Source organism: Alternaria burnsii (assembly GCF_013036055.1).
Source record: "Alternaria burnsii strain CBS107.38 chromosome Unknown 717, whole genome shotgun sequence".
Taxonomy (NCBI): Eukaryota; Fungi; Ascomycota; class Dothideomycetes; order Pleosporales; family Pleosporaceae; genus Alternaria; species Alternaria burnsii.
The window spans coordinates 148,237-170,767 of record NW_024066129.1 but is presented as its reverse complement, the minus strand read 5'-3'; the positions used below and the strand labels follow the sequence as shown (position 1 = coordinate 170,767).

Here is a 22,531-nt window from a genome sequence, read left to right as displayed (position 1 = left end):
ATCACTCCAAAATGTGAAGTGCATCTTTTACCCGTACATTTCGTTATCGCACCTAGCCAGGAGGAATGGTTTTGTTGAGCGATGCACTGTGGCATGGGGATCAGATCTTCAGGGTTTACCCAGCCACCGCGATTGGCTAGAGTGTCCAGAGTCTGATCATCATTGCGAACTCCGATCTTAGCAGGATGAAGCACTTCTGTTTTCTCTCTTAGCATTGGAGACACTGGAGTCATAAGAACGCGATTACCTTGGGCAGCTACACAAAGAACGACGACTGTCAACAGCACGAAGGATATACTGAGAACCTTCATTTCATCAAGTGGTTCAGCTTGACGTAGTATCTCAGGAGCGATGGTATTGTCTGCCTGGTTCGGATGAGGCCTGATGGCGTTCAGGTGCGGGGTTACGGCACATCAGCGGATTATCTAGTATCCGTATCACGTGTCAATTACTCTGAATCTTCGATTGGTTCAAATATTCTCAGCCCTGGATTGTTGCAAAACGTTGAAGATGTAAAACTCAATCAGTTTAGTGTATCGAAAGAAAGAGATCGCCACTTTTGCTACTAGACAAGAACATACAGATCATCATCAGCGCCGTCGAGGTAGAACAGCAGTTACATCTACGCAGCCGATACATGATCGTTTGCTACTGAAGTACAATGGCGTCACTATAAGCTCTTGACTCCACGACCGCCTCAAACGCTTCCAGAAACCATTCTTAGAAAAGGCTGTGCTGCATCGAGCACAACACCAACGATCTTATGTCAAGGAATATTTATTGGGCCTCTGTTGCTAAACCAAAGTGTAGATTCTAGAGACAATCAAAGGCGACCCAGGTGTTGGAGACAAGGTGTGTTGATATGCAATAGTGTTACATCAAGCAGATACCACAATTCACCGACGTCAGATCAGCAACATGGGTAAGGCCCATCATCGGTGGGTACATATAGTCGTTTCGATCTGCTGCATCTACGCGCGTTGCAAACAGAACTTGGGAGTTCAAATCTCTCGCAGCCCGTGACCGATCAATCGGCGCTAGACGTGCCACAGCGGTGGCTCGTGCAGTAGGCCGAAACCGAAACCGAGAGCATATGAAATCACAGATCCAGCAGATCGGTCCGAAATTTATCGATAATCAGTGCAGATTGAGATATGCCCGGTCGCTATTTCAGTCCTGTTGCGTAAAAACGCGAAGACCACAGTTCACTTCGGCTACGCTTGTAGCGTGCTGGAAGCCTGATTTGCAGACTTTACATTATCTGATTATGTGCTGAACAGCGACAACCATCCAACCTTGCGATCATTCCAGATGCATAATGGAGATTGGATCTTTACAGCCTGACTATGAAGCTGCCTAATAGGACAGCTAAATCGCCTTGCGATTGATGATAACTGGGATGTGTAGCATAGACTCGGGACCAAAAGCACCACTAGTGTGAAACAAGGTGATAGCTTCAAATATATCATTGGCATATTTATATCTCATTTTGGCTGTGGAAGATCTGGTATTCTTTGGAACGGACATGAATACGACAAGAACAATAGTGTGGGCTGGATTTGCAGATAGGAAAGAAATAATCAACGTTCGTTATGCTTCGAGTAACCGGTCCATGCCGGCACCATTAACTCGGAGTCGTCCAGTCGTTCGGCTGTCTTGCCCGGTAATCTTCCAGCACGATGTTTGCGGAGCTCTCTAACGGAGTGAATTGCGGTGTAAATGTTCGAACTGCTGCAAGTTCCGAGTCAGCTTTTCCAGAAGATTTCAATACTGTCATCTTTGGTAACTTACGCAATCAGGACAGAGAGTGCGACCACAAGCCAACTTAACGTACAGTCAACTCCTGTGCATTTTGAGACATTTGAATCAAAGACAAAGAAAGTGACAGCAGCCCAGGCCACAATTTCAAAACAGTTCATGAAAGCGTTTGCCCTGTAGCTATGCCATCGGCTGAACCAAGTCGTATGCTCTGTCAGTATTTGATACGCGATAAAAACGAGCGATTTTGCACCCTGCAAAGTAATTAGCTACAGTATCGCTCGTACGATGGGATGCAAGACAAACAATGGTAAGTGCAAGCAGATTCTCTTTTTTCTTGAATTGGTAGTCCATCGAGAGTCTCGGAATTGTGAGGCTCATGGCTGCAATGATCAACATTGCCTGGAGAGCGTGGACGAAAGCAGCAAGTTTAGAGTATGACGAATGCATTGTGAGCAAAGAAAACACAAATGATAAGATGCTCAGGCAAAAAGACAAAAGGAAAGTAGGTGGTGTCGCACAGCTGGGTGTGGATCTTGTGAAGAAGGAAAACCAAGAGATGATGTATGTGTTATATTGTTTGTAGCATCCTAGATCATTTTATATGAAGGTCATCGCAAGGGGTTATTAGTAACAAGGTCTATCTTCCAAGAGCATTGAGCCTGCGACAGATGGTAGTGATGAGTTTCAAAAAGAAGGTATATGCGGACAACATGAAGTCGCTTGTTGAGGCATTAACCAATCTTGTCACTGTTGAGCTCACGCCATGACTAGTTGAAGCGAGAGCGAGAGCGAGAGCGAGAGCGCCACCAGTCCGTGCAACAACGAGGCTTGGCCCCGAAACGTACTAACCATGAGGTGACATCTTTCATTGGACTATTTGGAACATAAAAATATTGTTTCTATCGCGAAACCACCTAAACACATTTGACTACGACGACTGGAACAATTGCAGAATCTACAGCATTACGCATCCCAAGACTACTAGATAACTCCCCCGACACCGTTGCTGCCCTGGCAGGACCGGGCAAACAGATCCTGACGCTCATATCACTGTTCAATGAAAAGTGCGCGGACTGAGCGGCCACGAAAACAGTAGGAGGGTTGGGAAGATTCGGGTGATGTAGTCACGGGACGCTGTAATGATGCGTCACTCAGAACAGACGCCTCAAGTTTGCAAGTGTTTGCCTCAAGAGACTGGTGACGATCGTCGTCAGCACGATGTCGCAGATTCAGTGCTATGGGTCAGGTAATCATATTTTTCACAAATTTTGGCGCCTTCAAAACCTGCACTGAGAATCTGAAAGAAGAAGTGTTGTATGTAAAGGAGTGGTGGAGAAATGATTCGCTTGATATGCTTTTTGACATTGTTGCCTACATCATTCCACATAAGAAGTGAAATATTCCTGACTTGTCGTCTATCGCACCAGACTTGTTGAATATTCAGGCCTCTAGAGGAAGATGTGAGACTATGTTTACAGAAACTGGCAACAAACTTGAACCACAGAGGCGCAAAGTGGGCAGCCGACCATCGGCTGCGTTGAGGTGCATTCAGTGGTGGACCCACGTGCGTTTGAGACCACCAGAGAAGGCAGCAGTAATATACGACGACGAGAAGGTTACCGGAGGGGTTGATACAGAGATGTAGGATGAGGCGCCACCAACAGCGTTCAAGGAAAATCCATCTTGGCCACATGAACTACCCGAGGCGAAACACCCCTGTACAGCCTTTTGCGATGGAGTAAGGAAAGCATAAGGCCATGACTGTCTTCAAATCAGCAAACAAGAATCCTCGATTCTATTTTGTCTCACTCATTGGCAGGTTTGATTGTATCACATATTATATACTCTTGTCTCCTTGATCAAACGGCGTTCCGATCTATTTGTAGCAGCTGAGACGCCGTTATCGTATTTGCTCAGGATTCTTGAATAAGCAAAGAACATCACTGCTATTGCGGGATGCCTATTCAGTTGTAGGGGTCACCGCACTGGCGAGCCAGATCCTGCAATGTGGTGTCCTTGATAAGGGTCACAGCATCTATACCGGTGTTGCCAGCCCTAGCAAGCTTTTCAATCTGCACCAACAGTACTCGCCCAAACATCTCCGCTAACTCGTTGTTGATAGCTCCATCTAACCACGATAACACGATGCCAAGTTCAGTGTGAAACTCATGGTCATGAAGATTCTGGACAGAGCAGCCAACTACATCGACGTAAAAAGCCACACCCCAAGGCATGGGCGATTGCGAAAACCACAACCCCTGTAATTTGTTCTTCACCTCTTGCGGTCCTTCGTCTAATTCTAGCAAGCCAAGATTTGATAGAGCAAAGGAGCTGCGGTAGGGCACAATCGACGCACCCTGCTGAGTTAAGAACGTCTCGAAACCTGTCGGACATGGAGTAACTTTTGAACCTTGGACGACAAACGATGGCGTGCCGGGATACGGTATGTCAGGTATCAATCCAAGCATGCCCGCTCGCCGTTTCGCTGCTTCTTTGCCAACCGTCGAATGTATGTATGAATGATATTCTGACGTGGTCTGATGGATTGTCTGAGTTTTGAGTTTTTCGATATCTGCTGCGAAGTCGGCTAGTGCGGTATAGTTGCCAACTAATGGCGGGTGACCAAGCTGTCCAGCGCGAAGTGCGATTGGCGTCTCTGTAGTGATACGCGTTGGCGGAGGCTCTCGATACTCAGTGTCGGAGGTTGCTGAGAGCAGGGCCGTCAAGCAAGCCGTATGGATAAGGCTTTGCATCGAACCAGCGCCGGAGAACTTGCCAAAGCTTTTCAAGCCAGCGACAATCGTATGTCCAGAGCTGCCAAAATCGAGCCGGTGTCTACGGATCCGGCAGTCCGTTGGGCGTTTGTCAAGCATTTCCGCCGTAGGCCAGAACGACGGTTTTCGGAATGGTCCATGAAAGCAAGCAGGCAACGAATTGATCAGAATTTCCTGTCCAATCGCACGTGCTGCCTCCATATAGGTTGGACACATATCCATAGTGTCCTCAGCGCGTGGCCATAAAGACTCAGCTCTTGTATCGTTGGCATCCAACTCAGGACCGAGGAGGAGGAGCTTCAAGAATTTGAGAGCTCCACTTCCATCCATGAGTACGTGGGAAAGCGTCAAGGTGACAAAGCAACCTGTGGAACCAGTCGTGTTATAGATACCGATCCTCCAAAGAGGTCCTCGATCCAGATCTAACGATAGACCCCAATCTTCCTCATTGTTCATGACATCCTCTAAGTCCCAAGTCCTCGTATCTTCGAGATGAACAACCGAGTGGAGTTCTAATGGCAAATCGTTCGCCTGCCATCGTGGCTTTCGCGTTAGTCTATCAGCGACACTTGCTGTAAGTAGTGGATGGATTTCAAGTAGCTTGCTGACGTTCCGTGATATAGTACCATACGTATCGCTAGCTGAAGAGTTCCGAAACAAAGAAGCCAGCATGATGAGTGGCATAAAACCACATTGAGCTTCTGCGAGCTCGAAGCGCTCTTGGCGACCGAGATATAAGGCCATGTTTTCGTGGTAAGTTGCTGATTGAATTCCAGAAAGCCTCGAGCTATATGTAACCTTGTCCAGCCGCCTCGGCTCTTTTTCGGCAGCTCGTAAAAGTAGCTTGCGCTCAGTGGGCTCGGACGGGACCCAGCTCACAAGGATTCCGAAGACGCCGCCAACGCCATATGATCTAGCACCAAATTTGCGAGAATCTCAAAAACTATTGACCAATGTCTTACCCTGACCCCGCTGTGACGCAAACACTTCCTGTGCTGCAACTTCTCTACAGACTGTAGTTTCAAACAATTCTGTATTGCTCCTATTGCTCTGTTATGCTGTACGCTTATTCTTAACACTATAGCTGAGATTGTTATGAGTATTGTGCCAATAAGCTGTACTCACTGTCAATGAATGAACGTAACTCAAGATTCGTACAGATGGTCAATCCTCGCGACGCACCTTCCGATCTTTTCCGTGAAGAGGACTCAACCCATGTTCTCATCACGGAGATGACCGTGCTACGTCAGACCTTGGCATGCTGTATCGTCCGGGGTGTGCCTTCGAGCTAGCTAGCTAGCTCAATGAAGCCGAGGTGTGATGCACGCTCCTTGAAACATCTAGGCTGATCACGCGTGTTCTATCTTGGCATAAGCGGACTCTATCATTCCGTCCAGGAGCGCAATTGCGGCTTCACTGTGTTACGAAGACTACCATTTGGGCCAGCATATATGACACTACAACGATTGTGAGATCGTTTAGCCAAGTGCACCTACTCATATAGATGCACCTGATGAGCGAACCCCTCCTGTAGGGACTGATAAGAAATTTCCTACCGTAAACAGTATTATCGGGAGCGCGGACAACCTATGACGAAGAAGGAGGCCAGCAATCTCCACCTCTATACTGGGTGAAAGCTCCCGTTGATCTTGTAGTACTGACGACTTTTATAGTGTTGGTCCAAAGCCTTCTTGTTTGCAAAGGGCTTCTTACAGACATTGCATCTGGACAAAGTGTCATGGGATGGTGTGTCGCGATGTTTGTCCATCGCCTTCTGGCTGCAGAACTTCTGCTCGCATTTGGGGTACACGTGAACACCGCGGACAGCTGCATTGTCAGCGCCGTTGTGAAATCTCAGCGCATTGCTAGGATTGAATCTTATTGGAGCAATTGGGATATCGGCTCGCCAATGCGCCAACTGTCGTGTGTATCGGGGGACTAGTGATAGAAAAGCCAGATACTTGAAGGCGCAGTCTGCTCCGTTTTGTGTACCCACAATCGTCACGACATAGGTATAAGATCAGACTCTTGTATATCGGATGCAGGACAAATGACTGAATTCGGAAAACAGTCTGAGTTTCGGGTGTGTTTTCCATTGTAGCTAGCCTAGTGTCACTACATCATATTCCAACCATATTCCTGTATGAGCGCTTGTAATCTACGCACCAAAGCAGTTGACAAATTTAGATATTATCAAGAAACGACCATCGGTGATAAGATCGATCCTCTCAACAATGTCCGACCTGCAACAGCAAGCTATCAATACTGTATATCCAAACAGGGGTATATCCAGCGACTCTCAGACCTCTATATTGTGTCCTCAGCGGATTACTGATCGAGATGAGAATGCAGCTTCGTTCTAGGAACATTTACTTATGCTTATATGATTTGACAACGATTCTATAGATGAGCGAGATGATCACTTACGAAGAGTAGTTTGTACTTAGGAGAGTCTGATTATAGCAATATCACATCATACAAACTACCCCATCTTCATCAAACCTCTCATACAATGTTCTCGTCCCCAGCCCTCTCCTTCCTCTTACCCACACCATCCACCAAGTCTTCCTCCAATCCCCGATTCACCCTAAACCCCAGCCCAGGCACCTTACTCCTCAACGCCAAGCTGCTACAAACCACACTCACACTACTCAACGCCATGGCCAAACTAGCCCAGACAGGGTCAAGCCGAACATGCTTCCTACCAGACTCCTCCATTGCCATGCCCCCTTCCATCCCAATCCCATTATGATGCATATCCATTTTCTTGCTACCACCAGTCGTAATGGGAAATAAGACGCCAGCAGCAATGGGCATAGCGACCAGGTTGTAGACGAGGGCCCATCCGAAATTAAAATACACACGGCGGAAGACCACGCGCGAGAGGTCGAGCAGAGTGAGAATGGTCGTGAGGCGCGAGTTGATGAGGATGAACGAGGACGAGGAAAGGGCAATGTCGGATCCGGAACCTATTGCTATGCTGAGGTCGGCAGTGGAGAGAGCGGGTGCGTCGTTTATGCCGTCGCCTACCATGGCTACGGTTGCACGTTTTTGCTTGCTCATCTTTTGCTCTTTCAAGTTCTTGTTTCGAGATAGAGACGGGATACGAAACAAGGACTTGTGCGGCTTGGTCAGCGTTTGCTGTAGGTACTTGATCTTTTCTGCCTTCTGGTCTGGCAGCACGCCGGCGATGATATTGGAGGTGGGGATACCGACTTGTGCGCCTACAGCGTTGGCGGTGATTTGGTTGTCGCCGGATAACATCCATACGTCTACACCACGTTCTTGCAAAGCTGAGATAACGCTTAGTGCTTCAGGACGCAGTGGATCAGCGATGGAGAAGATACATGCGAGTCTCCATGTTGATGAGCTTGGGGTTCCGGCAATGGGGGTTGATAGGGACTCTGATTCGGTGGGAGACTTGGAAGGCTGAAGAGCACCTTGATCGCCGTCCCGTGGTAGAAACAATGCGACTAAAGCGACTGACTTCCCTTGAGACTTCCACTTCTGTAGCGATGAGGCATCTTGAGCGAGAATGGGTACGTGGTGATCAGCCATGAAGCCTTCGTTACCAATGATAGCGGTAATCTCTTGACCATCGATCCTAAACGTACCCTTTAAACCCTTTCCAGGAACCTCATCAACATTGACTGCAACATGTGTATCGTGAACTTCCTGGTCACAGAAAGATACAAGTGCTCGAGCAATAGGATGATTACTGTTCTCCTCGAGCGCCCTGACAATGCCCAGCACGAACGCAGCGTTCTGGTTATCAGCGAACTTGTGATTTGTCACCGCTGGGTCACCACCTTGTGTCAAGGTACCGGTCTTATCAAAAACGATGCAGTCCAATGAGCTAGCTTCCTGGAAAGCTTCACCACCTCCTCGTACGAGAATACCGTGTTTGGCAGCCAGACCGCCTCCGACAAAGAGCGCAGTTGGCGCGGCCAGACCGATACCGCAAGGACAGGCGATGACAAAGACAGCTATGGCGAAGCGGAGAGACCAGAGCTCCCAACCACCAGCACTCTCGTTCTTCCAGTCGCTAGGTATGGCCCCAGTAGTACCGAGAATCAGCCAAACAAGCCATGTAATTATGGCGGCGGCAATGACAAAAGGTACAAAATGCGAGGTAATCGTGTCAGCGACACGCTCAACAGGTGCGCGGCGCGACTGTCCTTCTCTCACAGCATTGATAATCTGATCCAGCATCGAAGTACCAGATATGGCTGTGACTTTGATCTTGATTGGAGCGCCTTTGTTGACAGTGCCGGAAAAGACTGTATCGCCCTCTGCCTTCTTGACCGGACGCGATTCACCAGTCAAGCTCGATTCATCAAAGTTCGAGTTGCCTTCAATGATGTCTCCGTCAAAAGGCGGCGAAGTGCCATTATGGACTCGGACGACATCACCAATCTCAAGAAGATCAGTAGCGATCCTGGTGTCGCCTTTCTCCGCATCAACAAGGATAGCCTCATTTGGGCGGAGCTTACCAAGCGAGGTGACAGCATCGCCAGTTCTCGCCTTACTGTAAGCTTCCAAGAATCGACCAATGAGTAGGAACATCGTCAAGAAGACCACCGCATCAAAGTAGGAATCATTCATCGAGCCAGAAGACTTCTTCGTGGCGGCCAAGATGAGTTCAACAATAGACGCCAGATATGCGATCGTTGTTCCAAGCGAGATGAGCATGTTCATGCTGCCGAAACGTGTGAAGCGATGTAGATACGGTGTTCGGCTCCCTGGTCGCCACATCGATCTCAGCTCTTTTAGCGCGCGGCGGTGGAACGTATCGGCGGCGAAGAAGTAGACGGGTGTAGAGAGGATGAACAGCGCCCAGCTGAGTCGAGTAACATTGCCTGCCCACATGCTGCCCATGAGATATCTACGTATAGGATTCTTAGAGCTAATCAAGCTCATGAAGACGATGCCAAGGACAAACGTAGGGATAGCGACTATGATGCACAGTACAAGACGGAACAGAATACGTGTCCGCTCTTGCGCATGCATCTCGCGCGCTCGCTCTTCAAGAGTCGGAGGGTGGAAGACCGAGGGCTGGAATGCAGGGTTAAAGCTTTCAATTGTTGCGAAGATTTTTCGAATCGTGAACCGAGGAGAATTCGGTACATATCTGATGTGAAGGATAGGTTGCTGTAGAGATATCGGCGGGTCCTCCATCAAGAGACTATCTTCTTCTGCGAACGCTTCTTGCAATCCTCGCGTGATGTTGTCTGGGCAGTGGTGACAGAACATACCATCTATGCGAATTGCGACAGAACGTTCCATGCTCTCGGTCAACGCAGTTCCTTCTTGTACGACCTGATCTAGTGTTGCAGTGTATCCGATATCTTCGATGGTTTCCTTGATTTCAGGAAGATGCTCTTTACCCCGGAAAACGATGGTCGCACTGTTCGAGATCAGGTTAATGTCGGCTCTCTCGATCCATGTAAGAGGTTGCAGCGCTTGATTCACGTTTCCGACGCATGCGGAGCATGTGAGGCCTCCGAGGGAATATGTTGCGCGCCATTTCTCGGTCTGCTGCTTCGATGCCGCCACCGTTTTTGATGACATGTGCTGGACCTCTTCCAGCTTCTCGACTGCAACGTCGAAACCGCAGTCTTCGATCGTCTCGACAACCTCTCCGCATTTGTCCTTGCCACTGAATACAATCACACCGCTGTTTGTCAGAAGATTGACATTGACCGATTGAACCCATGGATGTTGTTGAACCGCGTGGGTGATAGCGGAGACGCATGAGCTGCACGTCATTCCAGTGAGAGCTAGCGTCACCTTGTAAACCCGTGAAGCGGCAGATGAGTCAACAGCGACGAAAGACTCGGATGTAGGCGACTTTGGTTCAGGCGATGTAGAGCCATCAAGACTACCCCTAGGCGAAGACGTAACGACAGGCGCAGGCTTGAACGGCGATACCCCTTGGCTGTGCAAGGTGACTCCACCACCTTCTCTCTTACACTGCTCACATTGAGCGAGATGTGTCTCTTTCTTCTTCATGTCGTCGTGCGAACCGTCGAGGCCTGCGACAGGACGTAACCAATTGTTCACAGCACGTTCAAAGCTTGTGTGCCACTCCCTGCTCGTTCCCTCAGGGTTCTTCACCTCGATCGGATTCCTAACCGCCTTGTTGTCCTGAAACACACTATGTATCTCGAATCCAGCAGCCTCGAGCGAGATCGTGATGTCGTCGACGTCAAGGCTTGTGGCGTGGCGCACAACCACTGAATGCGAAACAATGGAAACAAGAACGTCCTGTGGCGGGGGATCGAGCGCGCTGAGAGAGGCCTGGATACCGTCGACACATGACGGGCAATGCAGATTAGAAATAAAGCATGTCGTGGTGATAGTGCTCGCTACTGCTTGGTAGCGCAATCTGGGTGACGGTGCCGCGGGTGACATAGTGACAGGTTCGGGTTTTGGGTGACGTTGGCTACGCAATATCGAGAGTATCGGTAGTCCTCAGTCGATCGGGTAGATGAGCTTCTGGTTTGGGGGATAATTATTGGTCGTAGTGGGCACCAGTCCTGGGAAATAGCCAACGGCTGGCCTCACGCAATCAAAGCAATCAAAGAAGCGACTGGGCGTAGATGAAGAAAGAGAAGTCCAAGGAGAACACCACACGATACTAAGAAAATCTGCATATAAGTGAAACTACGTTTTCCCGAGCGGTTTCTGCGTGATATGTCATTACCACCTACGATTGTGATTCATTGTCGAAAAGCGTGACAGTGGCGGCCGCACAAGTCGCGCAGTCACCACAAATGAGGTTTAGCGGGTCGCCGCACAAACTGCGCAACCCACCCGTCTGACTCGCCACATCGTATTGTTGGTGAACGAACCCGGGGGCAAACCTGTGCGTGCAGAGCAATTGTGCAAAAGAAATCCTACTCCACTCTTCCGTGATGGCTTACTTCGTGGCTTATGCCATGTCAATATCAGCACATCTGCAGCCACGTGAAAATAAGCTTTTCGCTTGCCCCAGCTTCGCACATCTTTGGCTCCCGACATGCATGTTCATCATCTATACATATCGAAATCAATCTGGGAATACCGACAGCCCTATGCGATGGATCACGCGGGAGGACGGCATCGTGATTGCGGGGCAAGAGTCCCGGTGGCCCTTGTCCAGAATGGGAATTACGCGATTTTGCGAAATTAGTCTGTAAGCAGTCTGCTTTCTGATAGGAAGATCGGCACATTAACGGCTTTGCATCGGTTGTGTGCCGACGCAAACTGATGTTCAATCTGAGCCTGTCAATATCAGCAAGCATCTGGTATGTACGGCTATTACAATGCTACAAGGCCAATTCGCCGAGCGCAGAGGAGCTTGGACCTGAGCTTGTTTGCAAGTATGACTCGGGCTATGTGCACTGTCGAGAACAGATTTGACATCTCAGGTTCAAGGGAGGTCGCATAAGGGTGGGAGTGATAGCGGAAGGCGCGGATGAGTTAGCTCAGCATTTTCATGCTTTGGGACGTTCACCATCCTCCTGGACTATCAGTATGTATCATGGCTGCGTCTGGCAATATCGCCATCTCTGCACCAAAACAAAATCACCGTCCCAGGAGAACAGAACCAAGATGCGACGCCGTCACGTCACCGCCAAAAGCGCTGCTGCAAACCCAAAACAATCAACGTCCGGTCAGAAGAGCAAAAAAAAAAAACAAGCTGAGAACTCGGGCCACGGTAAGCCAGTCATGGATTACTTCAATCCAGTCGTCTTAACATGCTTATCATCTTCCACCTCTTGCCCCGAAGACGAGTCTCTCATAAAGCCCGAATGACCCGGCTCGTGCGAGTATGGTGGCGGCGAAGGAAGCCCCTGCTCCGCGTTCAACATCTCAGCAACCGGTCTACCCGCCAGTTCGCCCTTGGTTTGCATCGCCACCGTCGGTTCTGTTCCTTCAAGTCGTCGGTGGGCGGGAATAAAGACAACGTAGTATCTCGGCATGACCAAGCCGAACAGAACGACAATAATTGTGAGTATCGACAAGATGAATCCAGCAATCATCATGGGATCGTATCTCAGAGTGTGAAATTCCGGGAACGCGAAGCTAAAGATGATGGCGAGGACAGGTCCACTGAGGTACCTCAGAAGGAACGGCATAAAAGCTGGTATCTTCCAGTTCTTGCCCTGACCGACGATAACATTAAGGTCCCTTCGTAATTGGTTACCAGAATAGAACGCCAAGAACCAGAATTTCCTGATGAAGGGATTCGCGTTCCAGAAACTCGGCGCGCGCGCAACGGGAGGCCGTGCGACGATGACAGCTACAATGGCCATGAGGACGTAGAATCCGATTCCTGCCCCAGCGCCAGCTCCGGGTTGGCTGATACCGTGCGCAAGGCTGATGCCAAAAATCTGGCCACCAAAGAAACCAATGTTGTAGACAATAAAGGCGGGGAGACCGGTTTGATCGACGATGTCGCGCCAGCGGTAGACGGTCGTGGCGCTTGATACTTCGCTCCAGACGACGAAGATGAGAGCTACATTGTTCACCCAGCGATCGATGCCATCGAGGAGGTAGTAACCAAACTCTGTGCAGTATGGCAGACACCTATAGCAAATCCAGTTAGTAGCGGATCCATGGCACCACAAATGAATGAGAAGGCAATTGCTTACATCAAGAAGGAAAGCACTGTCAGCGCGGTGACAACAACCGGTCTCGAAGCCTTCGTCATGCCAGAATCACAAACTAACGTAACAACAACGTCGAGCATGACAAAAGCGGAGCTGAAGCCAAGAACAATGAGCGTGAAGAAGAGAAGTACGGCCCAGAAGTTTGCTCCAGGCATTTGCAACACAGCTTCAGGCAGCGTGAGGAACCCTACGACAAAAGCACCGAGACGAACGCCATCCTGCGGCCACCTTCGCAGGTACCCGACGACGCCAAAGACGGCGAACGCAGCGAAGTTCTCGAACAACACGTTGCTACCGCAGATGAGGCAGGCGTCCATAACGGCGTTGGCATGCTTCGTGTTGTAGCTAGCGTACGAGGTGAAATACCCGAAGCCGATACCAGTGGAGAAGAAGACCTGACCAACAGCCGTCTGCCAGACAACGCCAGAGGCAAGCTGATCGCTCCTCCACGTTCTCCACACGAGGTCCACTCCTTCCCTCGCATTAGGAAGGGATAGCGCGCGCCCGACGAAGATGATGGTGGTGACGATGGGTAAACCCATTGTGAAGTAGACGACGCGTCCGGTCATGCCGACTCCACGGAAAATCGAGATCCAAATAAGAAACCAGACAAAGATGCTCCAGCCGACGGTTTCGCCGATAAGAGCGCCGTTGGGGTATCCAGTGAATGAGAGAACGGAATTGCCATCCGCGCTCAGGCTTCCCTCGTTGATTTCTCCACGCTGGAGAACGTCGTTGTAGTAGAAGTCATCGATGCGGTTGGTCCACGGCAAGGGACTGGTGAAGCTTTCTTGGAAGTATCTCATGATCCTGTGTAAACTGGTATCAGGACAGATCCAGTCTGGAGCTCGTGAAGGGAATATTTGCTTACCAAGCCAGGTTGACAGTAAAGTATTGTACGACGAGGAAACTGACGATCACAGGGCCCATACCCACGCCTTTTAGACGCGCGTTTATATTGTTGACTAGCGGAGGCATGTTAGTCTAGCATTTGGCGTGTATTTGCCAAATGAGTTATCTTACAAGCAATTACAGTGCCACCACGATACGCCTGGCCAATGGATACTTCCAAGATAAGGGCCGGGATAGCAATGAGAAAAACAGCCAGCAGGTACGGGATGAACCATTGGAGGCCATAGTTGTTGTAGAGAACACTAGGGTATCTAAGCAAATTGCCCTGGCCGGCGCAACCACCCATGGCAGCGAGAAGAAAAGCTGCTCTGGAAGGCCACTGATCACGACCATCTTCGCTTTGCGAAGCAGGAGGCGCTAGGTAGCTGCCGACCTTTCGCAAGAATGGCATTGCCATCTTGACAGAAGCTCGTTGTAGCGATGATCAGAGGGGAAAATGTAAGATGCTCGCCCTCGAAAAGACTGCAAGTACGGGCGATTGACCTTGACAATGTTGGATCGACGCCACTTAGGGTAGAAGAATGGGATGCGGAGGGAAGCGTCAACGTCGACATCGAGAAGTGAACTGATTTTGTATCCTGTTCAGGGTACCCGCCCCACTACGTCCGCCAAGATTGTACCAAATCTCTTCAATCCACGTTCGGTTCATGGTGGTAGTGGCTTGAGAGTGACCCTGCAGCCTTTAGGTAAATCCACATGGTTGAGCCGCCCCATCAGACCATCGGTGGTGTGGGTCACGGTAACTCCGATGCTGGCCATCACACAGAACAAGCTTTTGCCAGTGGATAGGTCCTTCTTTTTGGTAAATCACTGCATGCTATGGGGCAAAAACACGGATCTCGGTGAGGTTGTGGAGGTGCACCGTTGGGAGCCAAGCTTCCGCCGGGGAGGGTGTGGAGAAAGGTCCATCGGCAAAGGCCTGGCGTACGTAAGATGGTTGAGTTCTAAAAGCCCCGACGAATCAAATTTGCTATCAATGCCGACATCCGCGTGCCAACGCTGGGCAGGGCTCGGTTCCGCCGCAGCTGTCACGTCACCAACGATCCTTCGCACTGAATTGAGTGCTTGTTTGCCGTTCAAGCAGCTCGGGCAGATCTTAGGTTGCCCAAATTTCCGGGATTTTCAATGTCTGATGGCGTGCTTGGAGGTCACCACGGGGTGAAGGTCAACCTCTGTGAAAAGAAATGTCAAGCAAATCTACGCGCGACAGGTATGTAAACCCGTCACAGTGCTAGCATCAGGCGTGCCGTGCGATCGGCATCGTGTGGGTTGCCTTTCCGTGCTATGCAGCTGTGTGCCACATTTCAGGACGCACTGGGTGTAGTCGGGTGACCCGACGATCTGGTAACATGCCCGCTAGAAAGAGGTCAGGGTGGCCGTCCTTGGTGTTACGGTGATGGTGCTGTGAGCCACAAGATCTGTGTCAGCCACAGCACCGTCCCATCAGGGCTAATGAGAAAGCGGCGCTTTGAAGTTGAACAAGTGCCGTGTTCAATGAAGCGGTCAAGTGTCCTGCTCATCCTGCGCTTTCCATCGAAGATATTGTACAGTAGCCTTCTCAGCCTCCAGCTCAGCTGCGAGAGTGTTGTTGCGATGCGTCAGCTCCGTGATTCTGGCGTCTTTCGCTTTGATCGTGCTGCGCATGAGGTCGCGGCCTCTTCTGTATCCTTCCGCACTTTTGCTGTGCCGTACTAGCACAGTCCTAAGCTCCTTCTCGCAATGCTCTGAGAGGGGCACGTTGCTATTCTTTAGCATGTCAAAGACATCTTTGACGATGTCTTCATCCATCGCATTCTTGAACCGACTTGGAGTGGGCGTTCCATCCGAAGAAGGCAGTGTCGCGACCTGCTTGTTGCCATCCGCGTTAGGTCCGGACGTTGGCGTGAACAGAGCACTCCCTGTGGTCGGGAATTTCGATGCGAACGGATTATCTACCTGACTCTTATGATGGGTTCGAGGTGTTTGTAAGCCGTTGTTTCTGGAAATGCTGCCCGACTCCATTTGCCATGGTAGTTTTTGTCTCTTCGGTGCGGGAGTTGTGAAGTCGGTCGTTCTAGCAGCTTTGCTTGGCGTCTCAGCCGCAACCATGACTTGATTTAGATCATCGTCATCAACCTGCCCGAGACCATATTCGTCATCGGAATCATCTTCCATGGGCCGCGATCGCTTGCGACTTGCTGTGGACGAGTTTGCTTGGACTGTGTAATGTGGTGGGGCGCGGGGCGGACGCCTGGAAGGCGTAGCTGGTGTGGTGGGAGCTGGATTGGCAAGACCAGGCTCGGTGCGAGAGTTTCTTGCTAGAGTACTCTTCTCCCTGGGCTGCGCGTCGTGGTCCCAGAGGAAGAACTTGCACTGCTCTTCCTTTGGCTTTTGGCAAGTACGAACTGGCGAGGGTTAGGGAGATACTTGCGAGGCAAGGAAGCAGGAACATACACCATTTGCCTTTATTTGCGCCTTCCTTCTTGGTCTCGAAGTGTACTGCAGGCAGGCGCGGATTGCAGTCACCTAACCACCGTCAGCCATGTTCATGTGTACAAGCGACACAACTTGCAGTGCCAGACACCATTGAGAAACTGTCCCTTGAGCGTCCCGCCACCACCAGTACGTCTACCCCTAGACGCAGACATGACGATAGTAGAAAGTAGAAGGCAGCGATGATGTCAGTGTTGATGTGTCGCGGTGGTTGGCGACAAAGCGTCGGGCTGGGGGAATCGGTCCGAGCAGGTCGCTGAACCCTGGCTCAAACGACTGCAGCGGGGTGGACCTCAGACAAGCGTTCCTGGGGCGCTCAACGCAAACGCTCCACTTGGCTTCCGTCGCATCTCGTATCTGGCCACTCGGATACGCACGCTGGCCTGGTACGGAATGTAGCTGCAATCATCCACCTCAATACTCAAATTCTTATCCTCCCGTTGGCTGCGTCCCGGCTTGGACACGCGGCTGCATCCGGGCATGTTCTCGACCATGAGCCTATTCCTTCGCCCTTTTGGCATCCGATCCCGCATCTCGCACATGCTTGGCTGCCCTTCCCGAGTACCACCAACCGCGATAATCATGCCCTGTACGACTGTATAAAGGTTACCAGTACACTCTCCCACCCTCCCTCTACCGACGCACGCTCATTGCGCGCGCCACCATGCTGCTCCGCTCAGCGCGAAAGATTCCGCCGTCCTTTGTCCTGCTCCTCGTCTTCCTCGTCTTCTTGGGATGGCAACTCAGTCAGGGTCCGAGCCATGAGGAACTTCCTCCGCCCCCACCCCCAGATGTTCCTGCGCCCCCGCCAGTCGAGGCAGAACAGAAGCCCCACGAGGAAGAGAAGAAGCCCTTGCGAATCGCCGTCGTGACATTCGTAACGGACCAAAGATCCTATCTCCACCTCTCGCTCAAGAACAAAGACCGTAAGTCCAGCCTTGCGAAATCGTCTCAGGGAAGTGCTGACACAGGGGCTCGATAGACTACTCGCGACGCCACGGCTATGACTTCATCACCGACTTTGAAGCGCACTCTGAACGGGGGCCTGTCTACTGGAAGTTCGACATGGTGGAGAGACTGGTCAAAACTGGCAGATACGACTGGATATGGTGGCTGGACTTTGACACCCTCATCACCGACACCGGTGTCAGAGTTGCCGACATCATCACCGACGAACTAGACAAGGCTGAAGATCCGGACCAAGTCGACTACATACTCACACACGACTGCAACGGCTTGAACTTAGGATCCTTTGCCGTCCGCGGACATGAACGATCTCTCGAATTCCTGCGCCGCGCACTCGAATTACGTGATGAAGCGGAGAACGGCGATGAGCACAAGAATTACAGCGAGCAGGACGCCATGGTCGAGCTACTCAAGGAGGATCCATACTCGGGCAGACATGTTGTGGCGCCCCAGTCAAAGCTGAACGCCTTTCCAAAGGATATACCGTGTTTTGAAAACGAAGATGGCGAATGGAAGCCGGGCAAGTTCCTCCTGCATTTTGCGGGTGCATGGGCGCATGTCAAGGGCGAGGATCCCACAGGTCAGCTTATGAAGAAGTATGAAGGGAATATCATTTGGGGCGACTGGAAAGAGTTTTATTGAGGGTAACTTTTCCAAAGGAGTTCGGGTATGTTGGCGTTTGGGCATGTACACGATATCCATGGTTACTTTTCTCATGATAAACCTTCTAATCTCGCACTCGAAAATTTGTCGAGCTATAGCACAATGTTGCCCAGGTTCTCAAATTATGCGACATCATCACCCATGGTATTTAGCCTGTCTGTCTCATGCTGTTCACACTTTGAGAGCCTCGCACCCTCGCGTTACAAAAACCGCAGCAGGGTGGCACGTACACCAAAAGATCGCAAACACTTTTCTGTGCGAAATTCAGTTCCAACAAAAGATTGCTTCTTAACCGGTGTTTCGACGATACAGCTGCCGACAAGTCGCTCCACATGTCCTTGAGCCCTGTCTACTTTTGAGCACTTACCTGAACGACTGGCAAGTGTCTACAAAAGCACAGCAAACACAACTCCATCGTAAATGACGCTGGTTCCTTCTGCCACATATCGTTCTATCTGATGCTATTTTGAGTAAAGTATTTTGTAAGGGGTGTGTAGAAGTAAGAGGCTGTGGGGTAAGTATTATATAGTCCTTAGAAGACGCACAAGCTCCGTGCCGCCCTCGGCTCAAGGCTTCAAACATGGCGATCGCCTATGTGGTACTCAGTTCACTCTCTCCAGTCATAGAGTATGCCATGTCGTGTTACGATACTCGTAAGCAGAGATCATGGTAGGCTTGGAGATTGATGAACGGGTTTGAAGATGGTGATGCCAACATGACTTTCTCTAGAGTGACTTTGAGAACGAGGATCATGGATTGTTTTTCTTAACAACTCTACAAACAACATGCCAGTATCGTTGTAGCCTTGTGGTGATAATCGAAACCGGGGTAGGTAAGACTATGCGGGATTCAAGCCAGCAGATAGTCAATTTAGAATAGGGGATGCGGACTTGCATGTTTGGAATTGACCGAGGGAGCGAACGCATCAGTACTCGCACCTCATGTTTTGGGAACAAAGGCCAAGGGCCATGACCTCTCTCGTTTCGACTTTTGGTCGGTAAAATGATAGTGCGTGTTTGTGGTAACGAAGAACAATGCATGGAATTCGCATTTATATCGAAAGCCTTTGGCTTGGCGCAGTATTCATGACCTGATTCGTGGAACTTTCCCAATCGAGAGATCCTGCCGAAACATGGAATGAACCAAACTTTCTTTTGTGTGGTCTTTCTCCTCGTCTTGGCCAGACAGATGTGAGGTACATCTTTTGGTGCTTCATCGGAGTCATAAAAATTTTGGGTGTTGAATTTCATGTCGAACAGGAGGAACAGCAAACACATGGCTTGTTGACTAGTTTTTTTGGTTATTGCGAACCGCCTTGTGCAGTGTAAAGAAGGAAGTGTAAGGTCAATACGAGAAGTTTATATACATGACGAGCTAGTGATTTTCCGCAAAGCAGCATATAGCATAGCGGAGTGAGATCAGGGTCTCTTGGAGTCATCCCAGAACAGACTGATGATTTCCAAAACTGCTCCCGAGATTTTAATATGAGAGTCGCATGTGCGACCCTTGATCTCGTCCGAGGTTGTCTCAATCACTTGTTGATTTTGCTTGGACATCGGGTCTCACATAGCAGGAAAAGTCAATGGAATACCAGAAACAGGACTTTGGAAAGCATCGTTATGTGTGATCTGCAACCAACCAGTTGGAGCATCAGTCCCGAAAGATGATCACGGATAAGTTTTCGAAATCACCCTTCGAAGAAAATAATGTAAAGATCATCGTAAGTTATTCATGTATGTTGCTAGAGCTACGGAAGCTGCGGAATAACATGCCGATGTCATGCGAAGACCCCTCAAGCCAGCCTCCACTGCTTCCTGATCAAGTGACTGCGATAAGCTGTAGCTTTCGGTCCGCGCTTTCCTCGCACCTGCTCAAGAAAGGACAGTGCCCACCACAGCAAGCAACACTGGCATGGCGTTGTTCGAAGCCGGGATAACAAACGTGTTGCTGCCATCGTCCTTCTTGACATCGCTCCATTTTGTTGAATTCGACTCGCTGTTGTGGTACGAGCCACCAAGGTCGAGGCGGCAACCGAACAACGTGGCCGATGCGTTCGCGTCACGGCTCAGTGCCGTATCCACCTTGGAGGTGATACTCTTGTACGCGTTCGAATCCAGCGAGATTTCGATACGGACGTTGTAGCCTACAACGATCTTGCTGACCTGCACCATCGGATCCCAGAGTTGCTTAGAGGCGGATTTGTACAAGTTGGGATAGGTCTTCTTGATATTTCCGGGGTTCCTTTGGACAATTGGTTAGCTACGACACTCGATCATGATGCGAAAACAAGACTGACCAGGTGCTCGATGGGTTGACCGCAAAGGAGCTGATGCCATCGGCAACGATCTTGACAGAGAGGCCGCTGGACGACTCATCGACTTTGACATCATCGTACTGCTTCGTGTGCGATTCGTTGTACTCAACCCTGAAGAAGGGCCAGAATCCGCCTGACGCATCGATTTTGCTCTCGTCGAAGCCAACAGAGTGCCAATCGTAGTTCGAAGTGTCGGAGGCGTTGATGACAATGGAAGCCTTCTCGTGCTTGTTATCCCTATCAACGGTCTGATCGATCCAGGCCTTGACTTGCTTCGCGTAGCCCGCATCAATATCGTACTTGGGACGATACTCATCTGCGACCGTGTTGTCGGCAGCCTCGGGTAGAGCGGCATTGACTATCATCGTGTACCTATTTCTATCGTCAGTAGGAAGCATCGTTCTCGTTGACAGAATGCGCATACGCTGAAGATTGTTGTGCTAAAGCCAGCTGGAGATCCCTCTTCATCTTCTCAAGCGTCATGTAATTAGACCTGTAGATCTGGTTCATCACGTTGTTATAAGCCGAGGACGCAGCATTCTGGTCATTCTCAGCGGCCGCATACATGGGATAGTTTTGGATAATCCACTGGTACAAAGGAGTACCGGGATAATCGAAAGAATCCTGCCAAGCAGCTTTGGCTTTCTTCGCTATTGCCTGGAAGTTTTGGGACGTTTCGCTCAGCCTCTTGTAAGCCTCGTCCCTGATTTGAACAAGGCCTGCCGAAGCATCAGTGTCCTAGGTGAAGGTCTTAGCCTAATCCTCCTTGCGACTCTCTTATCGAGACTACTTACGAGCTGGACCGCTGTGAGATAGTTCAGGCACCTCTGGGCGTAGCCATCATTGGAAGGAGTGAAAGAAGGGTTGTCAACCTCTAGCAAAGGGTCGCTAGCTCGGAAGACACCGAAGTTGGTCTGCGACTGCTTAATGGGTCCTGAAGCCAGAACTGCTTGGGAGTTGATTGGGGGGATGAAGATCTTGTTCTGCGATCCAAAGTCGGACTGCTGAAAGTAGTCATTCTTGATCTTGTTGGCATATACCTTTCAGAGTTCAGCTTCGGTCAGGGGCATATTGGCGAAAGTTGGAGGGTGGCTTGGGGAATCTGGTCAGGCTTTGGAGATCTTGGTTGCTAGAGAAGATGTGCTGGTTGCTGGTGTGTCTGACCTGGCGGGGAATGTCAGACTACTTATGCAGCTCGAGAACACGGAGCTGCCATAAATCTGACGGGTGCATTACAGTACGCCCAATGGAGCTGGAGATTGTTCAAATCACATCACTAGCCTGGACTGTTCCGTGATGCAGAGCCCGTACCGATTTGCGTGCCGCTACTCACAGCATATGGTGAAGTCTGCCTGCTGATACGTTGCGGTGACTATGGCGCTATCCTACCGCGAGCTTCATGCAGAGGCCAATATGACGGGGGAAGGCGAAGGGCTGATTTGATTGCGTGTCTATCTGCACGGCGTTCGTCATCGTTGACGGAACTGAGTGCTAGCAATCCTGTAGGCTGAGCTGAGGAGTCCTTAGTGTGCACAAGATTGTCCAGTGTCCTGTGTCCAGTGTCTATAAGCGAAACTTAGGAGCAAGATATTGTGTCTTGACCGTTGCCACCTCGCGCGGACTTGAACATGCCGGTGTATTTGGGGATGTTCTCTCTCCGTGGTTCTGCATGTCAAGCACTGCACAATACGCATATCAAAGGCCGTGTATCATTGATGAGATACGGATCGTTCGGGCTCTGAGAACACAGCGGTACCTGCTGATGCACGCAGCTCACCTCAAGTTTCGAGTGTAGCCGAAGCTTCATGCCTAATCGACTGTATTCTGCCGATCGAGCATACTCTCTCATTCACTGAGATTGCTATCATTACTGGTTGATTGTGCAATACAAAGGTGCGTGGTTTTACAAGATCAACCTAGTGTTACATCACATCTTTTTCGTATTCATTTGTGGCAAGCTCAACTTTTGTCTCATGCACGCGGATGTAGGTGCGTCGCTGCGCGAAGGATCC

The 22,531-nt window shown here is 50.2% G+C and overlaps 7 protein-coding genes across 7 annotated transcripts; 1 reads left to right on the top strand and 6 right to left on the bottom strand.

The window, feature by feature from the left end:
- Positions 1–1,580: 1,580 nt before the first annotated feature.
- On the bottom strand, positions 1,581–2,208 carry GT037_010618 (uncharacterized protein; the record flags this gene model as incomplete). The annotated part of the gene is made up of 3 exons (XM_038935665.1): positions 1,581–1,731; positions 1,792–2,012; positions 2,065–2,208. 3 exons carry the CDS (start codon positions 2,206–2,208, stop codon positions 1,581–1,583), a joined length of 516 nt encoding a protein of 171 aa, XP_038781669.1.
- Positions 2,209–3,725: 1,517 nt separating this feature from the next.
- On the bottom strand, positions 3,726–5,279 carry GT037_010617 (uncharacterized protein; the record flags this gene model as incomplete). Its single annotated transcript, XM_038935664.1, has 1 exon — positions 3,726–5,279. The coding sequence occupies one exon, from the start codon at positions 5,277–5,279 to the stop codon at positions 3,726–3,728; it is 1,554 nt and encodes a 517-aa protein (XP_038781668.1).
- A 1,761-nt stretch (positions 5,280–7,040) lies between these two features.
- Positions 7,041–10,949, bottom strand: GT037_010616 (heavy metal translocatin; the record flags this gene model as incomplete). Its single annotated transcript, XM_038935663.1, has 1 exon — positions 7,041–10,949. The coding sequence occupies one exon, from the start codon at positions 10,947–10,949 to the stop codon at positions 7,041–7,043; it is 3,909 nt and encodes a 1,302-aa protein (XP_038781667.1).
- Positions 10,950–12,253: 1,304 nt separating this feature from the next.
- On the bottom strand, positions 12,254–14,501 carry GT037_010615 (snf-domain-containing protein; the record flags this gene model as incomplete). The annotated part of the gene is made up of 4 exons (XM_038935662.1): positions 12,254–13,109; positions 13,175–14,002; positions 14,064–14,157; positions 14,216–14,501. 4 exons carry the CDS (start codon positions 14,499–14,501, stop codon positions 12,254–12,256), a joined length of 2,064 nt encoding a protein of 687 aa, XP_038781666.1.
- A 1,106-nt stretch (positions 14,502–15,607) lies between these two features.
- Positions 15,608–16,731, bottom strand: GT037_010614 (uncharacterized protein; the record flags this gene model as incomplete). Its single annotated transcript, XM_038935661.1, has 3 exons — positions 15,608–16,488; positions 16,538–16,609; positions 16,668–16,731. The coding sequence occupies 3 exons, from the start codon at positions 16,729–16,731 to the stop codon at positions 15,608–15,610; spliced, it is 1,017 nt and encodes a 338-aa protein (XP_038781665.1).
- Positions 16,732–17,240: 509 nt separating this feature from the next.
- Positions 17,241–18,184, top strand: GT037_010613 (glycosyltransferase family 34 protein; the record flags this gene model as incomplete). Its single annotated transcript, XM_038935660.1, has 2 exons — positions 17,241–17,502; positions 17,559–18,184. 2 exons carry the CDS (start codon positions 17,241–17,243, stop codon positions 18,182–18,184), a joined length of 888 nt encoding a protein of 295 aa, XP_038781664.1.
- Positions 18,185–20,076: 1,892 nt separating this feature from the next.
- On the bottom strand, positions 20,077–21,992 carry GT037_010612 (uncharacterized protein; the record flags this gene model as incomplete). The annotated part of the gene is made up of 5 exons (XM_038935659.1): positions 20,077–20,446; positions 20,502–20,891; positions 20,944–21,257; positions 21,314–21,559; positions 21,909–21,992. 5 exons carry the CDS (start codon positions 21,990–21,992, stop codon positions 20,077–20,079), a joined length of 1,404 nt encoding a protein of 467 aa, XP_038781663.1.
- Positions 21,993–22,531: the final 539 nt, after the last annotated feature.